The 19,932-nt window shown below is 61.6% G+C and overlaps 2 protein-coding genes across 11 annotated transcripts; both read left to right on the forward strand.

Moving 5' to 3' along the window:
- Positions 1-6: 6 nt before the first annotated feature.
- GUK1 (guanylate kinase 1) lies at positions 7-8,726 on the forward strand. 10 transcript variants are annotated; one of them, XM_023203581.1, is made up of 10 exons: positions 53-142; positions 1,527-1,730; positions 4,159-4,215; positions 5,389-5,502; positions 5,832-5,873; positions 6,631-6,727; positions 7,192-7,330; positions 7,401-7,587; positions 8,145-8,230; positions 8,439-8,726. In XM_023203581.1, exons 1-10 carry the CDS (start codon positions 82-84, stop codon positions 8,469-8,471), a joined length of 1,020 nt encoding a protein of 339 aa, XP_023059349.1. In that variant the 5' UTR covers positions 53-81; the 3' UTR covers positions 8,472-8,726. The 10 variants fall into 10 exon arrangements, with proteins under 10 accessions (XP_023059352.1, XP_023059355.1, XP_023059350.1 ...); XM_023203579.1 differs by lacking the exon at positions 53-142 and adding an exon at positions 150-1,072; XM_023203580.1 differs by lacking the exon at positions 53-142 and adding an exon at positions 150-1,072 and having other exon boundaries at positions 7,401-7,485.
- A 7,585-nt stretch (positions 8,727-16,311) lies between these two features.
- On the forward strand, positions 16,312-19,470 carry GJC2 (gap junction protein gamma 2). The gene is made up of 2 exons (XM_023203527.1): positions 16,312-16,386; positions 17,368-19,470. The coding sequence occupies exon 2, from the start codon at positions 17,387-17,389 to the stop codon at positions 18,716-18,718; it is 1,332 nt and encodes a 443-aa protein (XP_023059295.1). The 5' UTR covers positions 16,312-16,386; positions 17,368-17,386; the 3' UTR covers positions 18,719-19,470.
- Positions 19,471-19,932: the final 462 nt, after the last annotated feature.

The raw sequence follows: 19,932 nt of genomic DNA on the forward strand, positions 1-19,932 counted from the left end.
GACGTCAGTCTCTCGCGCGGGCAGAGTTGGGCCGGTGCGGGGCTGTGACGTAGGTTCAGTGGGCGGAGGAGGTGGCCCCAGATGCTGCGGCGCCCGCTGGCCGGGCTGGCTGCGGCCACCCTGGGCCGGGCCCCAGCGGACGGTGAGTACGACGAGCACAGTCGCGAGGGTGACTAGCGGCCAAGGCGGCAGCGGCCCCTGCGCTTTGCGGTCCCCCAGTCCACGCCGCCTCCGGATCTGCTCCTAGCCGGGACACCCTGTGACGAGTTCAACTGTGGACCCCGAGAACTGGGGAGCTCTGGAGGGCGGACGGGCGGGCAATGTGGGGGAGCCCCTGTCCCGGAGGGCAGGGCGCTTCTCAGGAGCTGAGCGGGCCAGCAGTTCTCGCAGTGTCGAGCTGCTCCTCTGGCGCGTAGGAGCGCTCGGTGTCTTCCCGACCGCTGGGCACGCCGCCAAAGAGAGCAGCCGGGAGTCCCTGTCGCTGGCCCGGCGCGGTGTGCGCTCTGGTTCCCACCTTACCCTGCAAACCCGGGGGTCCTGGGCGGATGGAGCCGGCTATTCTGGGGCTCCCAGGATTCTGCCTGCCCCGCGGCACGGCGCAGAGATGGGGACTTGGGGGAAACTGCAGACCTTCCTCCCGACGCATGAGTGTGGCATTTGGGGTTCGGATTCTCCCAAGGCCAGAGTCCGGGTTAGGGTTCTTGAAGCTGCCCAGCTGCCATTCTTGAGCGTCGCCTTAGAAGTATGCCCCAGTAAGGACTGGTGTGGGAAGCAGGTGCCTTAAAGTTGATTTTGACCCTGCATGTGGTGGGCCTCGGTTTCGCCTCTGCTTGAAAGAGGCCAGTCCCGGTACCCCGGGCTGGGTCCTGCTCTGCTGTCCCTGGGCTCATGGCCCCTTCCTGTCTCAGGCTTGCTCTGCCCTTTGCCTGGGGTTGGTGTCGAGGACCCTGTGCAAGACTCGGCCTGTTTTTCTTTTCTCCCCGATGGACAGACCCAAACATAGCCGTGCAGCATCGTGAAGGGCTGGGGTTTTCGCGTCTGTGGCCCTGGAAGGGCGCGGTTTCCCCAGGAGGTAAAGGAATGCTCCTGTCCCCCTGGGGGAAAGAAGGTGAAAACGAAAGCGCCCTGGCTGCTCCAGGGCTGGGGTTTTTGCGTCTGTGGCTCTGGAAGGGCGCGGCTTCCCCAGGAGGTAAAGGAATGCTCCTGTCCCCCTGGGGGAAAGAAAGTGAAAACGAAAGCGCCCTGGCTGCTCCTGGTGTGGTCCCATTTAAAACGAGGTTGCTGAAGGCTAGGACGCGTGCTACCCGGATGTGTGCCCAGAGACCCTGCAGCCAAGAGCAGCCGCCTGGACCACCAACCTCCCCTTCATCCAGCTGGCCCAGCCCAGAGCCCAGGCCCACGTCTGGTGGATTGTGTCTTATGAGAGGCCAGGCAGGGGCTAACTTCTCTCGGTTCTCAGAAGGTCGAGCCCTCTATTAGCATCTCCTGGAACAGTGGGCAGAGGGCAAGGTGGTGACTCTGTTCAGTCCTTAGGATGGCTGGAAGCCAGAAGAAGGAGATTAAGCGGCCAGAGCAGGAAGTGCATTTCCAGGAAAGCGGCTGCTGGGGCAGCATGGGAGCCCAGTCCAGGGAGCGTTCTGGCAGAGACCATTCTGGAACGTGGATCTGTGCTGGCGGCTCCCAGGAGACCTTCCATCTTGGAGCTCCTGTGGAGACCACGTGCCTGGCAGGTTCTTACAGTTGTGGGTTGTGTGGCTTCTTGCCAGGCAGCTGACTGGGGTTTGCGACTGTGGGTTGGTGAGAGTGGAGAACACAGAATGTTGTTTGCTGGAATGCTTCTCTCTGCCCACAGGAAGACACCTTTGGCACGTGTATTCTGGTCAGGGCAAAGTCAGGTTCTGTGATTTCAACCCCAAGATTGTAGGAGCCATGAGGCCTGGGCCACAATTTTCTCCCTTGGTTGTGCTCCATGGAAGGTGGCTTTGGTGTCCGCTCTGCCATTGGTCTCTCCCCAGGCAGGCAGGCATCCTGTGCCCCCACCTTGTCTCCAATGGTGGTGTGGCTGTGCTTCTGCAAGGCCCGCATCCACTCACTGTCTGCCCTTTGCACTCTCTGGCTGGCCAGGGCCCCCGTAGTCTGCTCATTGTGCCCTCACGCTTGGGCAGAGCCGAACTCGGGACCCAGGAAGAGCAGAGTGTTGGCCCGCCCAGAGTTCTTGGCAATTGGTGTATCATGTGTGCCTCGTGCCCTGTGCTGGGTGAGAGTGGGCACAACTGTGCAGACAATGCCCTTGGCAAGGCCAGAGCCTGGAACCCTGCCTGGCAGCAGCTGGGCAAACTGGTGTCTTCTGCCTGTGGGCCCAGCCTCACCTCAGTAGCTTAGCGCTCCCCCAGGAGGGAGGAAGGGAGGCCTGGAAGCCTGGGCTTGGTGGGGTAAGAGTGGTGCAGGGGCAACACCTGTGGAGGAAGCAGGCAGGGTTGGGTCCCACCAGCGTCTGCTGTCTGCTCTGTGCTGGGTTGCATCTGTTGGTGTCTGATAGTTGTCAGGGCTCTGTGGTGAAGAGACACACCTGCCGCTCACTGCTTGCGAGGAAAGGGGGAGATCCCCAACCCAGGAGCCAGAGATGGGACTCCAGCTCCCACATTCCCAGGAGTTGGAAGTGAAGCATGAGCTCCCCAATTCCTGGGAGTCGGGGATGGGGTGTGGTGTCGAGGAGGGGATGGAGGAGACCAGTGTCTTGTGGTGGTTTGGTGGGATCCTCAGAAGGCGTGGCTCTCCCCTTTCTGAGGACACACAAACTCCCAGAGTTTCTGGCGATTGATGTGCCACGTGTGCCTTGTGCCCTGTGCTGGGCAAGTGTAGGCACAGCTGTGCAGACGACACCCTTGGCGAGGCTGGAGCCTGGACCCCTGCCTGGCAGCAGCTGGGCGAACTGGTATCTTCTGCCTGTGGGTCCAGCCTCACCTTGGTAGCTTAGTGCTCCCTCAGGAGGAAGGAGGGGAGGCCTGATCAGTGGAGGTCACCGCTGTGTTTCCTTCCGTGTAGATTTGTAGTCATGTAGCATCTAGGTTCAGACCCGAAAAGCTTGGAGCCAGGGGCTAGGGGAAACAGGGCAGGACCAGCCTCGGGGTAGCCCTGTCGGACCCACCAGTGCCATGCTGGCTGTGGGTTGGCAGGGCGGAGTGACCTTAAGAAGGGCCAGCTCTGGAGCAACAGGGCAGAAGCTCACATGGGGTCCAGCCCACAGGACCGTCTGAGTAGTGCTCCCATATCAGGTCCTTTGAAGCGCATGATCTAGCTTAACTTTTTCTCCTTCATATTGGAAAAGTCACCATAAGATCGTCAAGTCTTAATTTCTGTTATCTTGATGCTTCAAGTAGGTGTGTAGCTATTGCTGGATGTGTCCTGAGAACTGCACCCCTTCCACCCTGGCGAGAAGCAGGGGCTCCAGAAATTCATGCAAGCGGCATGGCTCATTGATTGTGGGAGACTCTGGGGGGCTTCTAGCTAGTGCATTAGGGGAACCAGGCTGTGGGGGTTGAAGGGCTCACTGACTGGGAGAAGCTGAATGGATGAAGAACCCTGGCCACTGTGGTGCGTGCTGATGGTTGGCTGGCACATAGAGGAGGTGGCAGGGCTGGAGAGGCCTGAGCTAAGCGCAGGAGCAAGTTCTGTGGGTGGGAGAGCCAGGAGGGCACGGAGGGCATGCTGAGCTGAAAACGACATGTGCTTGTGACAAAAAGCCCAGAAGAGGCAGTAAGGAGGGAGGAGTGTATCCCTTACGGAGAGTACATGGACTTCTGGGTGGGTGCCCTGCAGTTCCCTTCCTCCTGAGTCTTTTTAACTGGGGGTCTGGTGTGTTTGTGATCAGTGACATGTATGCCTGTGCATGTGTGCCTGTGTGGGTACACATGTGTGGTGTGTGTGCATTTGCGTGCGTGTGTGTGCTGCGTGTGCATGCATGTGTGTGTGTTTGTGGTAGGTTTGTGCACACATCCTGCATACCTTTGTGCCTGGGAGTGGCATGTGTGTGGTGGGTGTCCCTGTGCATGATGGAGTTGCAGCCGTGGTGCATTTGTGAGATTACCTCGGTGGCCTAAATTGGGGATTAGGAGGGCATCCTCAGGTCCTTCCCACTGTCTGCTCGTCTGCCCACAGGCGGCTGTGCCCCAAACAGGAGGAGACCATCCACGCCTCACCTGAGTTGTGTCCAAGGTTTGCGCGTCGCCAGGGGTCTGTCCACTTCCCTCTGCCCTGGTCCCTGAACACAGCTGCAGTGCATGGCCCCACTCCTCAGCTCTGCTCTCCACCCCAACTTGAAGATGCTGCCCTGGCCCTGTGTGCAGCTCACGTGGCCTGGGAGGTCAGGGCAGGTGCAGGTCTTGGGACAGGAGCTGGAGCTGTCTTTTCCTTCCTGCACAACCGCAGAGCAGGTGGACAGGGCTGCTTCCCTGCAAGGGCCGAAGGCCAGGCCCCCTGGGGATTTATTCCTGGCTTAGAAGGGCGGGGCCAGAAGCAGGCGTGGTGGGGATTAGGGACTCAGCACCCTCAGCTCTCAGTCCAGCAGACAGACCCGCCCCAGGCTGGCCACAGAGGCCGCATCCCAACAAACAGGTAGGCGCTGTTCCTGGGGAGGATTCCCACCAAGCAAAGGCCAGCTCCCGGGCCCTCACCTGCCACAAGTGTCCAAGCTAGGATCCTGTTTGCCTTCCCCTTGGGGGCTGGGAGGGAGACCTCCAACCCCCTCCTGGCATTACCAGCATCACAGATAGGAGTCCCAAGTCCGACGAGAAGTTCCTGGAATGGGCATAGATTCAGCAGATCTTGACAAGGCCATATCTGCAGGGCATGGTGCCAGAGGACAGAGGCGGGACAGGGACATTTCCATTCCAGACCTAGCAGCCCAGCACTCAGCATCATGCATGGGAGCAAATGGCTGGGCTCCTGGGTGGGGTGGGGGTCTCAGGGCAGGCTCCCAGAGGGCTTGGAGGTGACTCCACCAGGTGGGGACGGTCGCTCCCGGGTAGGGTGTGATCATAGTAGACAGTATCGCTTGCCAGGGACCGCTGGGGAGGCTGACAGGATCAGTGGGTTCAGTGGTGGTGGATTTCAGTGGGGGGCTCCCCAGCTGAGAACCCAGTAAAGCTGGCCTTCCATTCATCTCCCGTGTGCCCAGATCCTGGTCTGAGGGCCACTCTGTGTATGCCGGGCCTTCCAACGTGACAGAACTCAGGGGGAAGAACACCCAGGCTCTCAGTAGACTCTCAGGCCAATGTCTCCATCCCTGGGTCAGCCCTTTCCTGCCATGAATTCAGGAAGGCAGAGGCAGCTCAGCAGGTGGGGGCCAGAGGCCACACTGCTATCCACAGCCTCTCCCCTCACCCCCAGGCATGTCGGGCCCCAGGCCTGTGGTGCTGAGCGGGCCTTCGGGAGCTGGGAAGAGCACCCTGCTGAAGAGGCTGCTCCAGGAGCACAGCGGCATCTTTGGCTTCAGCGTGTCCCGTGAGTCCAGGGCTCTTGCGGGGGGATGTGTAGACCTCAAGGCTGCTGAGTAGTCCCACTTCCTACCACACAGAACCTGAGGTTATTGCACTCCTGCTGTCCCGCATGCTTGTGTCTCCCTTCCCTGGGTCTGTCGAGTACTGATAACTGGGCCGCAGTGTCTCTTTCTGGGAGAACCCTCACCTTGTAGACTCCTGCGCCTTCCCAGCTGTGTGCTCCACTGGCTGCCTGCATCCTGGGGCTCAAGTGCTGTCGGGACTGCAAGGGGAACGCTGGGTGGGGCAGTGCGCTCTGAGCAGTCCCTGATGGGTGACAGATCTCTCTGCTAGATACCACAAGGAACCCGAGGCCTGGCGAGGAGAACGGCAAAGGTGAGTGAGGTGGGGCCCTGTGACTGGAGCAGCCCCAGTGTGAGCAGGGCTACTGGGCCCTACAGCTGTGTTGGCTGTGCTGCCCATCTCCTGCCCCCGTTGATCCCTCATCTGTGAGATGGGTCCTTGCCTCCAAGAGCCAGTGAGCTAAATCAGGGTGTCAGTGTCACAGCGCGGTGTCGCCTTCCTTGGGTACAGTGTGAGAGGCCAGCCAAGGCCTAGGGCTGTCTTCCTTCTACCCTGGAGGCGGCCACAGTGCTGCTGTCCCCAGCCCTGTCCTGGGCTTATCAGCACTTTTGAGCTGTCGTCTGGGGTCCTGGTAAAAAGGGCTACTCTGCCTGCCTGGTTCAAGACAAGGGACCTCCTTCCCAATAGCACCCCCGCCCCTTAACGTGCAACCCAGTGGTCTCCAGTCACCCCACCACATCATCCCCTCTGTAACCTGATGGTCACCAGTTCCCCCACCACCTTCCCCCAGCACCTGTTGATCTCCAGTCCCCACTCCCCCCACCACCAACTCCCAACTCCGCCCCTGGAACCCAGCAGTCTCGTATCTCCATCAGTGAGGACAGTGTGAGAAATGGTGGGGGTGCAGCACTTGAGGGGTCCTCAGATGTCTCCTGCCTGGCAAGGATCTGACCGAAGCAGTCGTGGGCGTGGGAGGGGCCTGCAGGCATGCCTGGGTTGGGGGCGGCTGGCCCTGGAAGCCCTGGTGCAGGTCCAGTCTGCCCTCTGGACTGCCCCTCCTCTTCCCCAGATTACTACTTTGTAACCAGGGAGGTGATGCAGCGTGACATAGCAGCCGGTGACTTCATTGAGCATGCCGAGTTCTCAGGGAACCTGTATGGCACGAGGTGGGCCACGCGTGGGTGCGGGTGGGCTCCCAGGGTTGCTGTGGGCAGCAGGGGTTCAGGTAGTGCCTTCTGCCTGCCCGCCATCCACATCACCCGCCCCATGGTTATGAATGTGGCCAGGTTGTGGCCCAGGGCCAGGCTCCCAGGTCTGTGGCCCTGTGGTGGCTCTTTCACGAGACTGCTGGGCCTGGTCCTGCCACCATGCATTGTCCTGGCAGGGTGAAGGGTGCACAGGACACCTCGTGCTTACTACAGGCACCTTGGAGAGTGGGTGGCCTATGTTCCCTGTAGGTGGGGCAGGGTGTGGGGGTAGCAGGTTTGAGGTGCTGTGGGGTGCTGGGTTCACGCCAGGCCTAGGCTTAGCTGTGGGAGAATGCTGGGCCTGGGAGGACCTGGGTGTCTCTGAAGCTCCTGTAGGCCTCGGAGAGCCCTGGCACCCCTGCTGACCTGGCACCTGCCTCCAGCAAGGCGGCGGTGCAGGCTGTGCAGGCCATGAACCGCATCTGCGTGCTGGACGTGGACCTGCAGGGTGTGCGGAACATCAAGGCCACCGATCTGCGGCCCATCTACATCTCTGTGCAGCCGCCCTCACTGCATGTGCTGGTGTGTGCTGGGCAGGGTTGGGGGCTGGGGGTCAGGGCATGCCAGGCTCTGACTGCCACCCCCTTTTTAGGAGCAGCGGCTGCGGCAGCGCAACACTGAAACGGAGGAGAGCCTGGCGAAGCGGCTGGCTGCTGCCCGGGCCGACATGGAGAGCAGTGAGTGTGCCGTGGGACCACCAGGACATGCCAGGAGGGTTCTGAGACCTTTGGCACCAGGGACCCTGTGGGTCCCCAGACCTCCTGACACCTGGAGTCCCTGTGAGGGTCCTCAGATCTCCCAACTACCTCCCAACACTAGAGTCCCCATGAGTGTCCCAAGAACTCACCCCAGTCACCAAGGGTCTCATTGAGGGTCCTCAGATTTCGTTCTGTTACCTAGAGTCTCCGTGAGGGCCCCCAGACCCCCCATCACCCAGGGTCCCATGAGATGTCCTCAACCTTCTAGCCCCAGGGGTGTCATGTACATCCTCTTACAGCTGTCGCTTCTCCTCTGGGTCTGACTGCAGCCCACAGGAAGAGGGCATTTAATGTTCTGCTGTGTGTATAGAGGACAGTGCAACCCCTAACCAGAGTCCTGATGGGTGCTGGTGTCCAGACCCAAGGTCTGGGGCTCCAGAGAGAGCAGGAGGGGTACCTGAAGACCGAGTCCCAGGGGGCGCCCTTCCCTACCCTGCACAGGCCCAGCTGGGCTGGAAAGCTGTCCCACAGCCACAGCGAGGACAGCCACAGGCCAGTGGGCTGTTCTGGGGATCGTGTGGGACTTGGGGTGGGGCTGCATGGGCTCACTATGCCCTGACCCCAGGCCCCACCCACAGGCAAGGAGCCCGGCCTTTTTGATGTGGTCATCATCAACGACAGTCTGGACCAGGCCTACGCAGAGCTGAAGGAGGCGCTTTCTGAGGTGGGCCCATCCTTGTGCCTACTTGGGCAAGGCCCAAGGGGAGGCCTTGGGGCCAGGCCTTTGTTGTCCAGGAGGCCACTGAGGTCAGATGGGACAGTCCTACCCAAGCACTGGCGTGAGACACCAAGATCCACTGTGGAGGGAGAGCAGGAAGCCCAGCCCTTCCTGGATACCAGCCCTCCCAACTCTCTTTCTTCCTTACTGGCAGGAAATCAAGAAAGCTCAAAGGACCAGCGCCTGAGGCTTGCTGTCTATTCTTGGCACCCCAGGCCCATACAGGACCAGGGCAGCAGCACTGAGCCGCCCCCTTGGCAGGTGATAATGGCAGCTCTGCGCCCTTGGCCAGCACATGGAGTGGAGGGGATGCTGCCCCTGTGGTTGGAACATCCTGGGGTGACCCCTGACCCAGCCCCACCGGGCTGTCCCCTGTCCCTATCTCTCATGTTGGACCCGGGGTTGACATCCTAATAAAATAACTGTTGGATTAGAAAGTCCATAAATGAGTGGAACGTGGCCCCAAGGTTGGTGGGGCCCCATCCTGATCGGGCCCCGAGCTCCAGCAGCCCACCCTAACCACCAGCCCCAAGGAGGACCCCCAGGTGGCCTCTGCCTAGGCATCTGCTGCCTGTCGGCTCCTGGCTGCCACCCCAAGGCAGCATCATGCTTGACTGGCAGCCAGGGAAGGTGGCAGGGCTGGTCCCAACCCGCCTGGTGGGCCAGCAAGTGGAGAGCAGGCAGCGGCTGCACCGGGCAGCCTGAGCTGCAGGGGTGGGCCCTGAGGGCTGCCTCTTGGTGCCCAAGCTCCTGTGGGTCTGGCATGGGCCACAGCTTCCAGGAGAGGCCCCTGAGCTCTGGCAGCTGGAGGTTCTAGACCTCAAGGCATGGGGGATTCCTTGAGGGAGATGCCCCTCCCCTCGCGGCCCCAGGGGCTGTGTGTTGTGTGTGGGGAGCCTCTGGTCAGGCCACCTCCCTCCTTCCCCTGTGCTCCCCCAGCCTGCCTGTCTAAGGCGGCACAGGGCGGTGCTGCCGGCCACCCCTAGGGTCAGCCCCAGCCCTGTTCTGGTCCTAGGTGAGGTGCTTCTGGGATGGGGTGCAGACAGATGGGTGGGAGAGAGGGAGGCAGGCAGGGCGCCCCGCCGGAAATGGGGGCGGGGAGCAGAGTCCCCGCCCAGAGCCCAGACTGCGGCCTCCAGAGGATACAGGCCAGAGCCGCCCAGGAGGCTGGGCAGGGGAGGGGAGGGGAGAGGAGGGCAGGGGAGGGCCCGGGCAGCCCCCAGAGGCTTGCTGCAGGACAGGTGGACTGAGCTTCGGAGGCTGGGGCTGGCCTCTGACCTGCTTGGGCCTGGAAAGCCCTGCCCGCTGCCCTGCCCCCCAGGACAATCAGGGATTCAGACCCTGAGGCTGAGGGGGGAACAATGGGGCCCTTGAGGGCCCCTCCTCCAGCCCCCATTGTGCTTGGTGGCGAGAGGTGGCCCTGGCTCGGCCACACACCCTCGGGGAGGACCAGCATCTAAGCAGGTGGAAGGGGTCTGAGGGAGACTGGAATTTTCTGGCCTGGAGAAGGTAGGGTGCTGGGGTCCATGTATGTACCTCATGGGGCTGGGGGCTGTTGCCCCAGGAGACAGCCTCACCCTGTGCTCCTGACCTTGAGTCCCCGAAGGAGGGAGGGCTTCCTGAGGATTAGCCCCAGGAGGGTGCACTCCTTGCGCCTGCCACCCTCTCCTGGGTTCCGCTGCTCCATGCAGATGGTGGGGTGGTCCCCGACTCCGTGTCTGTGTCCTTCAGGCCCAGGTGCCTTCACTGTGGGGTGGGCACCAACTTGCGGGGTCTGCTCTGGGACAGCTGGCAAGTGGGAGGGGGGTGCCTTCAGTACCTCCCCCAGCAGCTGGGGCCCCTCAGGCAGCGGTAGGGCTGGCCTCTGAAACACCAGCCAGCTGCATTGTGTCCAGGCCCACTCTCCTACCCTCAGCGGCCACCTGGACGTGAGGGGGCTGGCCTGCCCCTTGCACAGACAGACCTGGGGCCCTGCTTAGTCTCCTTCATAGAAGACCACAAGCCAGTAAGCTTGCACTGGGGCCCAGCCTAGGCCTGAAGTGCAGCAGACCCTGTGGTCAAGGAGCCATCCCCAGTGCTCGTCAGTGCCGTGATTAACTGGGTGGAGGCCCCCCCTGGGGTACTGGAGCAGGCCCTCAGTGCAAGGAAGGGGCAGCGTGGCTGAGGAGTGGGAGGCCCGCACCCTGCTGGGAGGGTGGAGCACCCCAGGGCTGCTGCACAGGGAGGCCACAGCCCAGGCGTGGGGGCCCCCATCCCGGAGCTGGATGGCAGTGAGCCCAGGATTCCTGGCTGCTGGGCATTCAGGAGGGAAGAGACGGGTTCGTGGACCCTGAGGGAGCAGGTGGAGAGCAGGGACAGGCTTAGGAGGCTGGGGTAAGCATCACCCCCTCACTCCCACTATGCATACCCCCAGGGCTCCGTTTCTGGAGGATGTGTGGTCAGCTCCAGGCCTGCAACAGCCCTGGAGGCTGGCCGGGGGGAGCTGTCCAAACTGCAGTGATGACACACTCCCAGCCGGACCCAGGCCTAACTTGACCCCTTGGTCCACCTCCAGGGGAGGAACAGCCCCTCACTTCTGGGCCTGACAGCTCTGTACCTGCTTGGGACCCCGAGGGAGGGGACTTGAGAATGGGCTGCAGGAGGGCCCACACATTGACAGTGCCAGCAACCCCAAGGGGAAGAGGGCTCCATGGGGGGGAGGCACCAGCCTGGATGTTGCCTCGCCAGCTGCACCTGTGCACAGCCCTGGCAGGGGCTGGGGACCCCATAGACTCATACCCCCACACCATGTTCCTCAGTGTTCCCTCACTCCCCTGGCATTCCTGAGCACCATACCCATGCTCTTGGGCTCCTGGGGATCTGGTCAGTTTAGGAGCTGTGGCAGGCCATGTGAGGGGAGCCATGATGTGGGCAGGCACTTGGGGTCTTGGTGGGGGCACCTTGCATTCCTGGGCCTGGGGGGAACTCCCTGAAGGAGGCACGTGGTGAGGCTGAGTCTGAATAGGCAGGGTTCACGGCTGTGTGCGACAGTGTGAGTGTGTGAGCCCAGCTCTATGTTGAGCTCAGGCAGCAGTGTGCGTGTGGGAGTGTGCACTGCTTGTGTGTGGAGGGTTGGAGGGAGGAGCGTCCACTGTGTGTACATGTGAAGGATGCATGAGGATGGCTGGTGCCCACACCCACTGGGCCTACAAGCTGCACAGGCAGGACAGCGAGGCCGGCCACGGAGCTGCTGGGGCAGAGTGGGTGTGGAGGGGGGGTTCCAGGCCTGGGACTTGGGTCCTGGGTGGCCAAGCTCTGCACCTCCCTCTGGACCAGGGCATCCAGAGGAGCATGACTGAGGATGCACTTGGAGCTGACCATCCCAGGGCCTGGGCTGTCCAGGACAGGCAGCTGGGGGCTCAGGCAGGGACATGGAGGACAGGTACGGGAGCTGCCACCACAGAGCTGAGCTCTGGGCATCAGGGTAGGGGGCTACGGCCTGTCACGGGTGAGAAGAAATTGAGGCCTGAGGGTGGGTGAGCGCTGTACCCCCTCTGAGTGAGGACCGTCCCCACACAGGGCCCCGCAGTGGAGTGCAGGGGAAGGAGGGGACTGTGCCTGCAGGAGCCCCACGGAAGTGGGACTGGGAATCTGCTTTGGACTAAGTGGACAAGCGACAGCGCTGGGGTCCCATCATTTTCAGGGAGGGGAGGAGCCTGCCGCAAGGTCCCACCTGGTGAACTGTGTGCGTGGGTACCTGTCTGGTGGCTGCCCTAAACTGCAGAAAACACCCGCGCTTCGTGGCCTGCCCTGGGAGGGTCTGGAGATGGAATGAAATACCTGGGCCCCTGACCCTGTGCTACAGACCTGCCAGGGCGGGGCTTGTTCTGCCGTGTTCCAGGACCCTCGTTCAGACCCAGGATGAGCAGGAGCTTGATGGGGGAGGAGGCCCGGCTCTGACTGGTGTCCTAAGGTGCCAGGACACCAGGACACCAGTCAGAGCTGGCCCGGTTTGCAGACAGGTGGCCTCGGCTTGGGCCTGCTTGCCCTGAAACCCTTCCCAGAGGTGGCCCCCACTGTAAGACCCCCATGGTGAGCCCCTTGGCTCTTGCCGCACACCCTTTGAAGCCCTTCCTGTGAGTCCCTGATGCCACCAGGGTGAGACCATCCCCACTGTAAGGCCCCCTTTCACACCCTGGCCTAGTAGCGAGCCCCCGTGAGACCCTGGTCCCCAGTATGAGAACCCTGTGAGCCCCCGGCCCTCCACCAATGCCCACATCCTCCTCTACTTCCCACAGCCTTCCCTGGGGCTGACCCTGCCTCACCACTCCGAGACCTGGGCCAGGCAGCATCCTGGCTGCTGGCCTCCTGTGGTCACCCCCTACCTCGCCCTGACATACATTCCTAACCCCAGCAGCTCCCTCCTCCCAGACTTCGAAGCCCAAGGGTGCTTCCAGCTCTTTGACCAAGCTGAAGCCCCTCCCCACCAATCCTCATTCTGGGCACCCTGGAGGTGTAGCTTTGGGGTGAGATCTCTTGGACTTGTGTGCACATAGTCTGCAAATCCCGGGCCTGGCTCCCTGGAGGCCAGCACCCCTCCCCTCTCCTCATGAGGGCCTCCACAAACCCCTGCTGACAACCTCATCCTGCAGCACTATTCCAGGGCCTGGGCTGTCCAGGACAGGCAGCTGGGGGCTCAGGCAGGGACATGGAGGACAGGTACGGGAGCTGCCACCACAGAGCTGAGCTCTGGGCATCAGGGTAGGGGGCTACCATCAAAAAAAAAAAAAAAGATAAGGTCTTGCTCTGTCACCTAGGCTCGAGTGCAGTGGTGTGATCTCGGGTCACTGCCATCTTCCCCTCCTGGGTTCAAGCGATTCTCCCACCTAAATTTCCCGAGTAGCTGGAACTACAAGTGCACCACCATGCCTGGCTAATTTTTGTATTAAGACCACATTTCTTAAAAAAATAAAATAAAAATTTCCAGCATGGTGGCATGTGCCTGTAGTCCCAGCTACTCAGGAGGCCAAGGTGGGAGAATTGCTTGAGCTCAGTAAGATTTACAGAAATGGCTGGGCGTGGTTGGTCACGCCTGTAATCCCAGCGCTTTGGGAGGCCGAGGCAGGGGGATCACGAGGTCAGGAGATAGAGACCATCCTGGCTAACACGGTGAAACCCTGTCTCTACTAAAAAACTTCAAAAATTAGCTGGGCATGGTGGTGGGCGCCTGTAGTCCCAGCTACTCGGGAGGCTAAGGCAGGAGAATGGTGTGAACCTGGGAGGCGGAGCTTGCAGTGAGCTGAGATCCGGCCACAGCACTCCAGCCTGGGAGACAGAGTGAGACTCCATCTCGAAAGAAAAAAAAAAAAGGTTTACAGAAATGTTGTGAGGATAGTGCAGACTTCTTATAGACCCCACACCCAGTTTCCCCGTTGCTGACGTCTTGCATTAGCGTGACATGCTCCTCATAATGAATGGACCAATATCCATGAGCTGGGATTAACTGAGGTCCTTGCTGTATGCAGATGTCCTTGCCTCTCCCCTCTGGCTCCTTTTCTGCCCCACCGTGGATCCCACATGGCATCAGTCACCGTGTCTCCCTGGGCTCCTCTTGGTTGCGGCAAACTCCTGGGTCTCCTTGTATGGGATGTCCTCACTGTCTGGATGAACACTGGCCAGATGTTCTGTAGGATGCCCCTTGGGTGGGATCCCTTTTAGCCTCATGTTTCCTTATGAGTCCTCAGGGGGATGGATTTTGAGAGGAAGACCATGGAGTTGATGTAACCTTCCCATGAGATGCTGTGAAGCATCCACACCATCCACGACGCTTGTGATGGCACCTTGGCTGCCTGGCCAGGGTTGGTGTAGGATGCGTGCTGCAGAGGCGTTCTCCCCCTCTCCCTCCCACACCCTCTGAAGCCAGGTTACTAGGTGCAGCCCAGAGGTGGGGCTGGGGGTCACGCTCCCCTCCAGTACAGGGTGTCCACATGGCTGCTTTGGATTGACTGTGCACAGGGGAGCTGTCTCCTGTCCCCCATTTGGTTATACATTCAGTCAGGAACCTTGGCTTCTAATCTATGTCAGTCTGTAATCTGTAACACAAGACTACTTGATTTCTTTTACTGCTTAGAGGGGATCCAGTCTCAGGCACTGGGCGCTGTACATGCAGGTGCTGCTTGCACGGACTTCCTCTCTGACACTGCAGTTTACTCCAGGCTCCCCTGTACTTTCGCAGCCCCAGCCCTAGGGTCTGCCAGTCCCCCACTAGGGGTTCCTGATTCCTGTGATTGGGAGTAGAGGTAGGAACCAAGGCCTGGGCCCCAGGTAGGTTCTTGCTTCTAGGGTGTTTTTGCATTGAGGCCTTTGCAGGCGCCAGAGCAAAGGTGTGTGTCTGAACCCAGGTGCATTCACACATCTATATTTTCTATAAAACCGCCGTCTCTGTGAGACACCTTGCAGTCTCCAGCTGTGATCACATGGAATAGTCACCAGCAATGTGGAAGGCCGTGACACAGCGACAGCCTCAGGGAAGGGCTGAACCCATGTGTGTGCGCCTGTGCATGTGTGTGTGGCGGGGCCAGGCAGCAAAGGTTCCTGGTGGGAGTGGGCTCCAGCCAGTGTGGGAGCCATGGGCAGAGCACACGAGGGGATATCTGGAGCCAGGTGTGGAGTGGGGGCAGGGGACCTGGCACTGGGGCAGGCGAGGCCGCGGCATTTGCTCTGGTTAGGAGTCACGGGCGGGGCAGGAGGCCTGCTGGGTAGGCGTCCTAATGCTCCCCAGGCTTGCAGGCAAGGAGTGAAATGCCTGAGGCCCTGCAGGCGGAGCCGGGTGGGGGGGGCAGGCTCAGGATTGGCTGGGGTGGAGAAGCTGCTCTGCAGGGCAGAATGGCATTTAGGTGTGGCCCTCTGGCACTGGCTGTGCCTGCTGGGCATCTGAGTGCCCATATTGGGGATAGAAGCAGGCCCAGGAGAGAATTACGGGCTGGAGGTGTGGATCTGGGAGTCCCCATAGGCGTGACCCTCAGACCAGGACCTGGGTTCTTCCAGGCCATTCCCAGGACCACTATGTGGGTGCAAGTGACACAGCACCCCAGAGCAAAGCGCCAGCTCTCAGACACCAGGGCACATCAGCCCAGGGCCGAGCCACGGTGGTCACCAGAGCTGAGCCGATGGCGCCATTTCCTCAGCTGAATCAAGGAAGCCACTCGGCAGTCAGCCACAATGAGTGCTCACGCCACGGGCAATGGCAGGCGCCATTACTGCAGGCTGCCCCCAGAGAGCTATTTGTTCAATATTGCCCCCACACAGCTGGGCAGGCCGAAGGCCTCCTGCCCCATCTCTCCTTTGAGCCTGCTCTGTCTCAGGTTCCTGTCGGGCTGGAATCAGTGAGCCTCAGCCTGCTGTGATGGGTCAGGCGGGGAGGGAGGGGTGCCCTGCCTACCAGAGCCAGGGGGATAAGGGAGGTGGCCCCAGGGCTGGAGTGTGCCAGCCTGTGCATATGTGTGTGCCTGATCACATGTGTGTGTGAGTGCACGGGTCTGTTTGCATGTGTGTGCATATATGTGTATGTGGTTGTGCATACATATGTCTGCATATGTGTGCATATGCACAAGTGTGTATGTGCCGTGTTTTCATACATGTGTGTCTGCATGTGAGTGCAAATAGGCATGTCTGTGGATGTACACTGGTGATAGTTTGCACATACACATCTGTGTTTGCATTAACCCTGTTTGCATGTGTATCTGTGCATGTGTATGTGTATGCATGTGTGTGTGCATGTGTATCTGCATATGCATTGTGCGTGTTCATGCATGTGCACATGTGTGTGCATGTGTACTTGTGTCTGTGGATATGTATCTGAGTGTGTGTGCCCATGTGAATGTGTGTGGCTCTGAGGGGTACTGCACAGATGTGAGGAAGCAGGGCCACTTCCCCAGGAACCCTGACTGCCCCCTCTTCCTGCCCCGGGTGGGGACGCCTCAGCTGCATAAAGAGGCCGGGAGCCTCACCAGCGACTGCTGCTGGTCCCACACCTGCCGCCGCTGCCTCCCAGGCCAGGTACAGGGAGAGGGCCAGAGGCAGAGGGAGCTAAGGGGTCTCCTGCCCCAGCGACCCAGGAGCAGGTACTGGCCCCGGGGAAACCGCCAGGAGAGGGTGGGCAGGGGAGCTGTAGGAGCTCTCCCTCCTTGGAGCACAGTCCCTGCTGCACAGCCCTCTCCTGGGGGCACTTGCCCACCTTGGGCTTGGCTGACCTGCGGCATAGCTGTCTCTGAGGGTCGCAGGTGCTGAGTGTGGGCTTGCATCACTGGGTATATAACCTCGCTGGACACCGTCCCTCCTGGATGGACGCCTGGCTTCATCCTGACCCCAGCTGGGGACGGTCTGGGTTGAGATCATGGAGGACCAAGAACCTAGATTGGGCGGGCCCTGGAACCCTGCGCACCTGAAAAGGGCAGCGGGACCAGCCGGGGTCTGGAGGGAGGATGAAGGATTTTGCGGAGGCGGAGGGACCCTGACGACCCCTGTCCAGGATGTGGAGGGAAGCTGAGCAGGGCCTCTGGGGGCCGAGGGGCTATGGGAATTGTGGACTGGTGGCACTTTGGGGTCTGGGATCTGATGGTGGGCAGGCACGGGGGGCTGTGAAGGACTGAAGGCCGATGGGGCTGCAGGGTGGGAGCCAATGGGGTCACAGGGTCTTGGGGTCTAGGGAGCTGGAGGGGCCAGGAAGGATTGAGTAGTTAGGCAGGCTGGGGACCCTCTGCCTGTGGGACCCTCTCCAACAACCTGGATGCGGCTGGGGCTGGGCTGGTGGCCATGGGTGCAGCGGACACTGAGACCACCAGTCCCCACACTTGAGTGGTGCTTGCCTCAGTGTCCCCATCTGCCTCCTGAAGGCAGTTCACCCAGCTGGGGCCCTGCATCTGCACAAGCAGCGGTGGATCAGGTGGGGCCTTCCACTTCCGTTTAAGGTGGCAAGCTCCACCTCATCGGCTGTGTAAGCAGAGGGGCCAGCCGCAAGGCAAGCCTGGAGCCCCAGCTCTGAGCTCTGAGCGCCATGGGCCCCTAAGTGCAGGCCCCTGGCTGACCCCCACTCTGCCCCACAGGACCCGCCCGCCTGCCCCTATGACCAACATGAGCTGGAGCTTCTTGACGCGGCTGCTGGAGGAGATCCACAACCACTCCACCTTCGTGGGTAAGGTGTGGCTCACGGTGCTGGTGGTCTTCCGCATAGTGCTGACGGCTGTGGGCGGCGAGGCCATCTACTCGGACGAGCAGGCCAAGTTCACCTGCAACACGCGGCAGCCAGGCTGCGACAACGTCTGCTACGACGCCTTCGCGCCCCTGTCGCACGTGCGCTTCTGGGTCTTCCAGATCGTGGTCATCTCCACGCCCTCGGTCATGTACCTGGGCTACGCCGTGCACCGCCTGGCCCGTGCGTCTGAGCAGGAGCGGCGCCGCGCCCTCCGCCGCCGCCCGGGACCCCGCCGCGCGCCCCGAGCGCACCTGCCGCCCCCGCACGCCGGCTGGCCTGAGCCAGCCGACCTGGGCGAGGAGGAGCCCATGCTGGGCCTGGGCGAGGAGGAGGAGGAGGAGGAGGAGACGGGAGCAGCCGAGGGCGCCGGCGAGGAAGCGGAGGAAGCCGGCGCAGAGGAGGCGTGCTTAACTAAGGGGGCCGGCGCTGACTGCAAGGCGACGGGGACCCGGGGCACGGCCGGGCAACACGATGGGCGGAGGCGCATCCAGCGGGAGGGCCTGATGCGCGTGTACGTGGCCCAGCTGGTGGCCAGGGCAGCTTTCGAGGTGGCCTTCCTGGTGGGCCAGTACCTGCTGTACGGCTTTGAGGTGCGGCCGTTCTTTCCCTGCAGCCGCCAGCCCTGCCCGCATGTGGTGGACTGCTTCGTGTCGCGCCCTACTGAGAAGACGGTCTTCCTCCTGGTTATGTACGTGGTCAGCTGCCTGTGCCTACTCCTCAACCTCTGCGAGATGGCCCACCTGGGCTTGGGCAGCGCGCAGGACGCTGTGCGCGGCCGTCGCAGTCCCCCGGCCTCCGCCCCCGCCCCCGCCCCCGCGCCGCGGCCCCCGCCTTGCGCCTTCCCTGCTGCTGCAGCTGGCTTGGCCTGCCCGCCCGACTACAGCCTGGTAGTGCGGGCGACCGAGCGCGCTCGGGCGCACGACCAGAACCTGGCAAACCTGGCCCTGCAGGCGCTGCGGGATGGGTCAGCAGCTGGGGACCGCGACCGGGACAGTTCGCCGTGTGTCGGCCTCCCTGCGGCCTCCCGGGGGCCCCCCAGGGCAGGCGCCCCCACGTCCGGGACGGGCAGTGCTACCTCTGCGGGCACCGTGGGGGAGCAGGGCCGGCCTGGCACCCACGAGCGGCCAGGAGCCAAGCCCAGGGCTGGCTCCGAGAAGGGCAGTGCCAGCAGCAGGGACGGGAAGACCACCGTGTGGATCTGAGGGCGCTGGCTTGCGAGCTGGGCCAGGAAGGAGGAGGGTTGGGGGGCTCCGGTGGAAATCTGTGACCCCTTCTCCTCAGCCGGAGGTCTCAGGCAGACTCTGCCCAGAGGGGCAGCCAGGCTGCTCAGGGAAGGGGCTGAAAGCAGCAGAGGAGTGCTCTGGCTTGCTCACCACTGGGGCCAAGGTGGGTTGGAGAGAGGGTCTAGGAGCCAGGAAGGACCCTCTGCTGTGGTCTGAACCCCAGGGGGGCTGGGGCATTGACTCCACCCCTGTCCTGAGCTGGAATACATCCTCTGGGATGCCAGCTCTTCCCTTTGAGCTTCCCTGCAGCAAGCCATGGAGGCCCTAGGGTGCCTGGTATGGGCATCAGTTGGTGGGAGTGCGGGGGTGCGTGTCCCCATTCCCTGCAACAGGGAGGGCTCTGTTGAACAAGGAATGGGGCTCCTTCAGCCCTCCCCCTCCCAGCCCCAAACTGAGACAGACTGGGAGCTGGGAGCCTGGGGTGGACAGGACCACACCCTCTTTGAGCTTCTGCGATGCCGGCCTTCCCTTCCTCTGGGAGACTTGAAGTTCTGCAAAGATGTTGACCATGCCCTGCAGCTTGGACCCAATGGGTGGTGGTCAGGGCCTGGGGGCTCCATGCTGTGGGAATGGGGCTCTGGGGTTCCTGTCTGTGGCCTGTCTGCCCTCCTCCCTAATTCAGACCCAGCCTCAAGAAGAAAGGGAGTAAAATAAAACTAACTTGTTTATAACCTTGTGTGTGCATGTGTATGCATGTGCATGTGTATGCATGTGCACGTGTGGCTATGTGTGTGACTGCATGCACACGTATGTGCATTGTGTGCATGTCTGGGTGTATGCTAATGTGTGTATGCATGGGTGTGTGTGCATGGCTACCACATGGGGAGACATGGCTTAGCTCCAGGCTGGCTGGGAGAAGAGACCCCTCCCCAGGGACAGGCAGGGGAGTATGGTCACAGACGAGCCCCTGTAGCTTGTCAGATAACACTCGGAGCCTGGTCGGTGCCAGGCAGCGTGCCAGGGGCAGGGGTGGGTGGGACTGGGTGGAGTGTACTGATAGTGAGAAAGAAAGCACACACTCAGAGCCTCAGGTTGGGCCGCAGCCCTGTGGATGGAGGATGGCTGTCTCAGGCCCCGTCATGACGAGGACGTCGGCCAGAGCCTGCAGGGGTGGCTTTGGCGGGGGGCCAGGG

This window comes from Piliocolobus tephrosceles, chromosome 1, assembly GCF_002776525.5.
Source record: "Piliocolobus tephrosceles isolate RC106 chromosome 1, ASM277652v3, whole genome shotgun sequence".
Taxonomy (NCBI): domain Eukaryota; kingdom Metazoa; phylum Chordata; class Mammalia; order Primates; family Cercopithecidae; genus Piliocolobus; species Piliocolobus tephrosceles.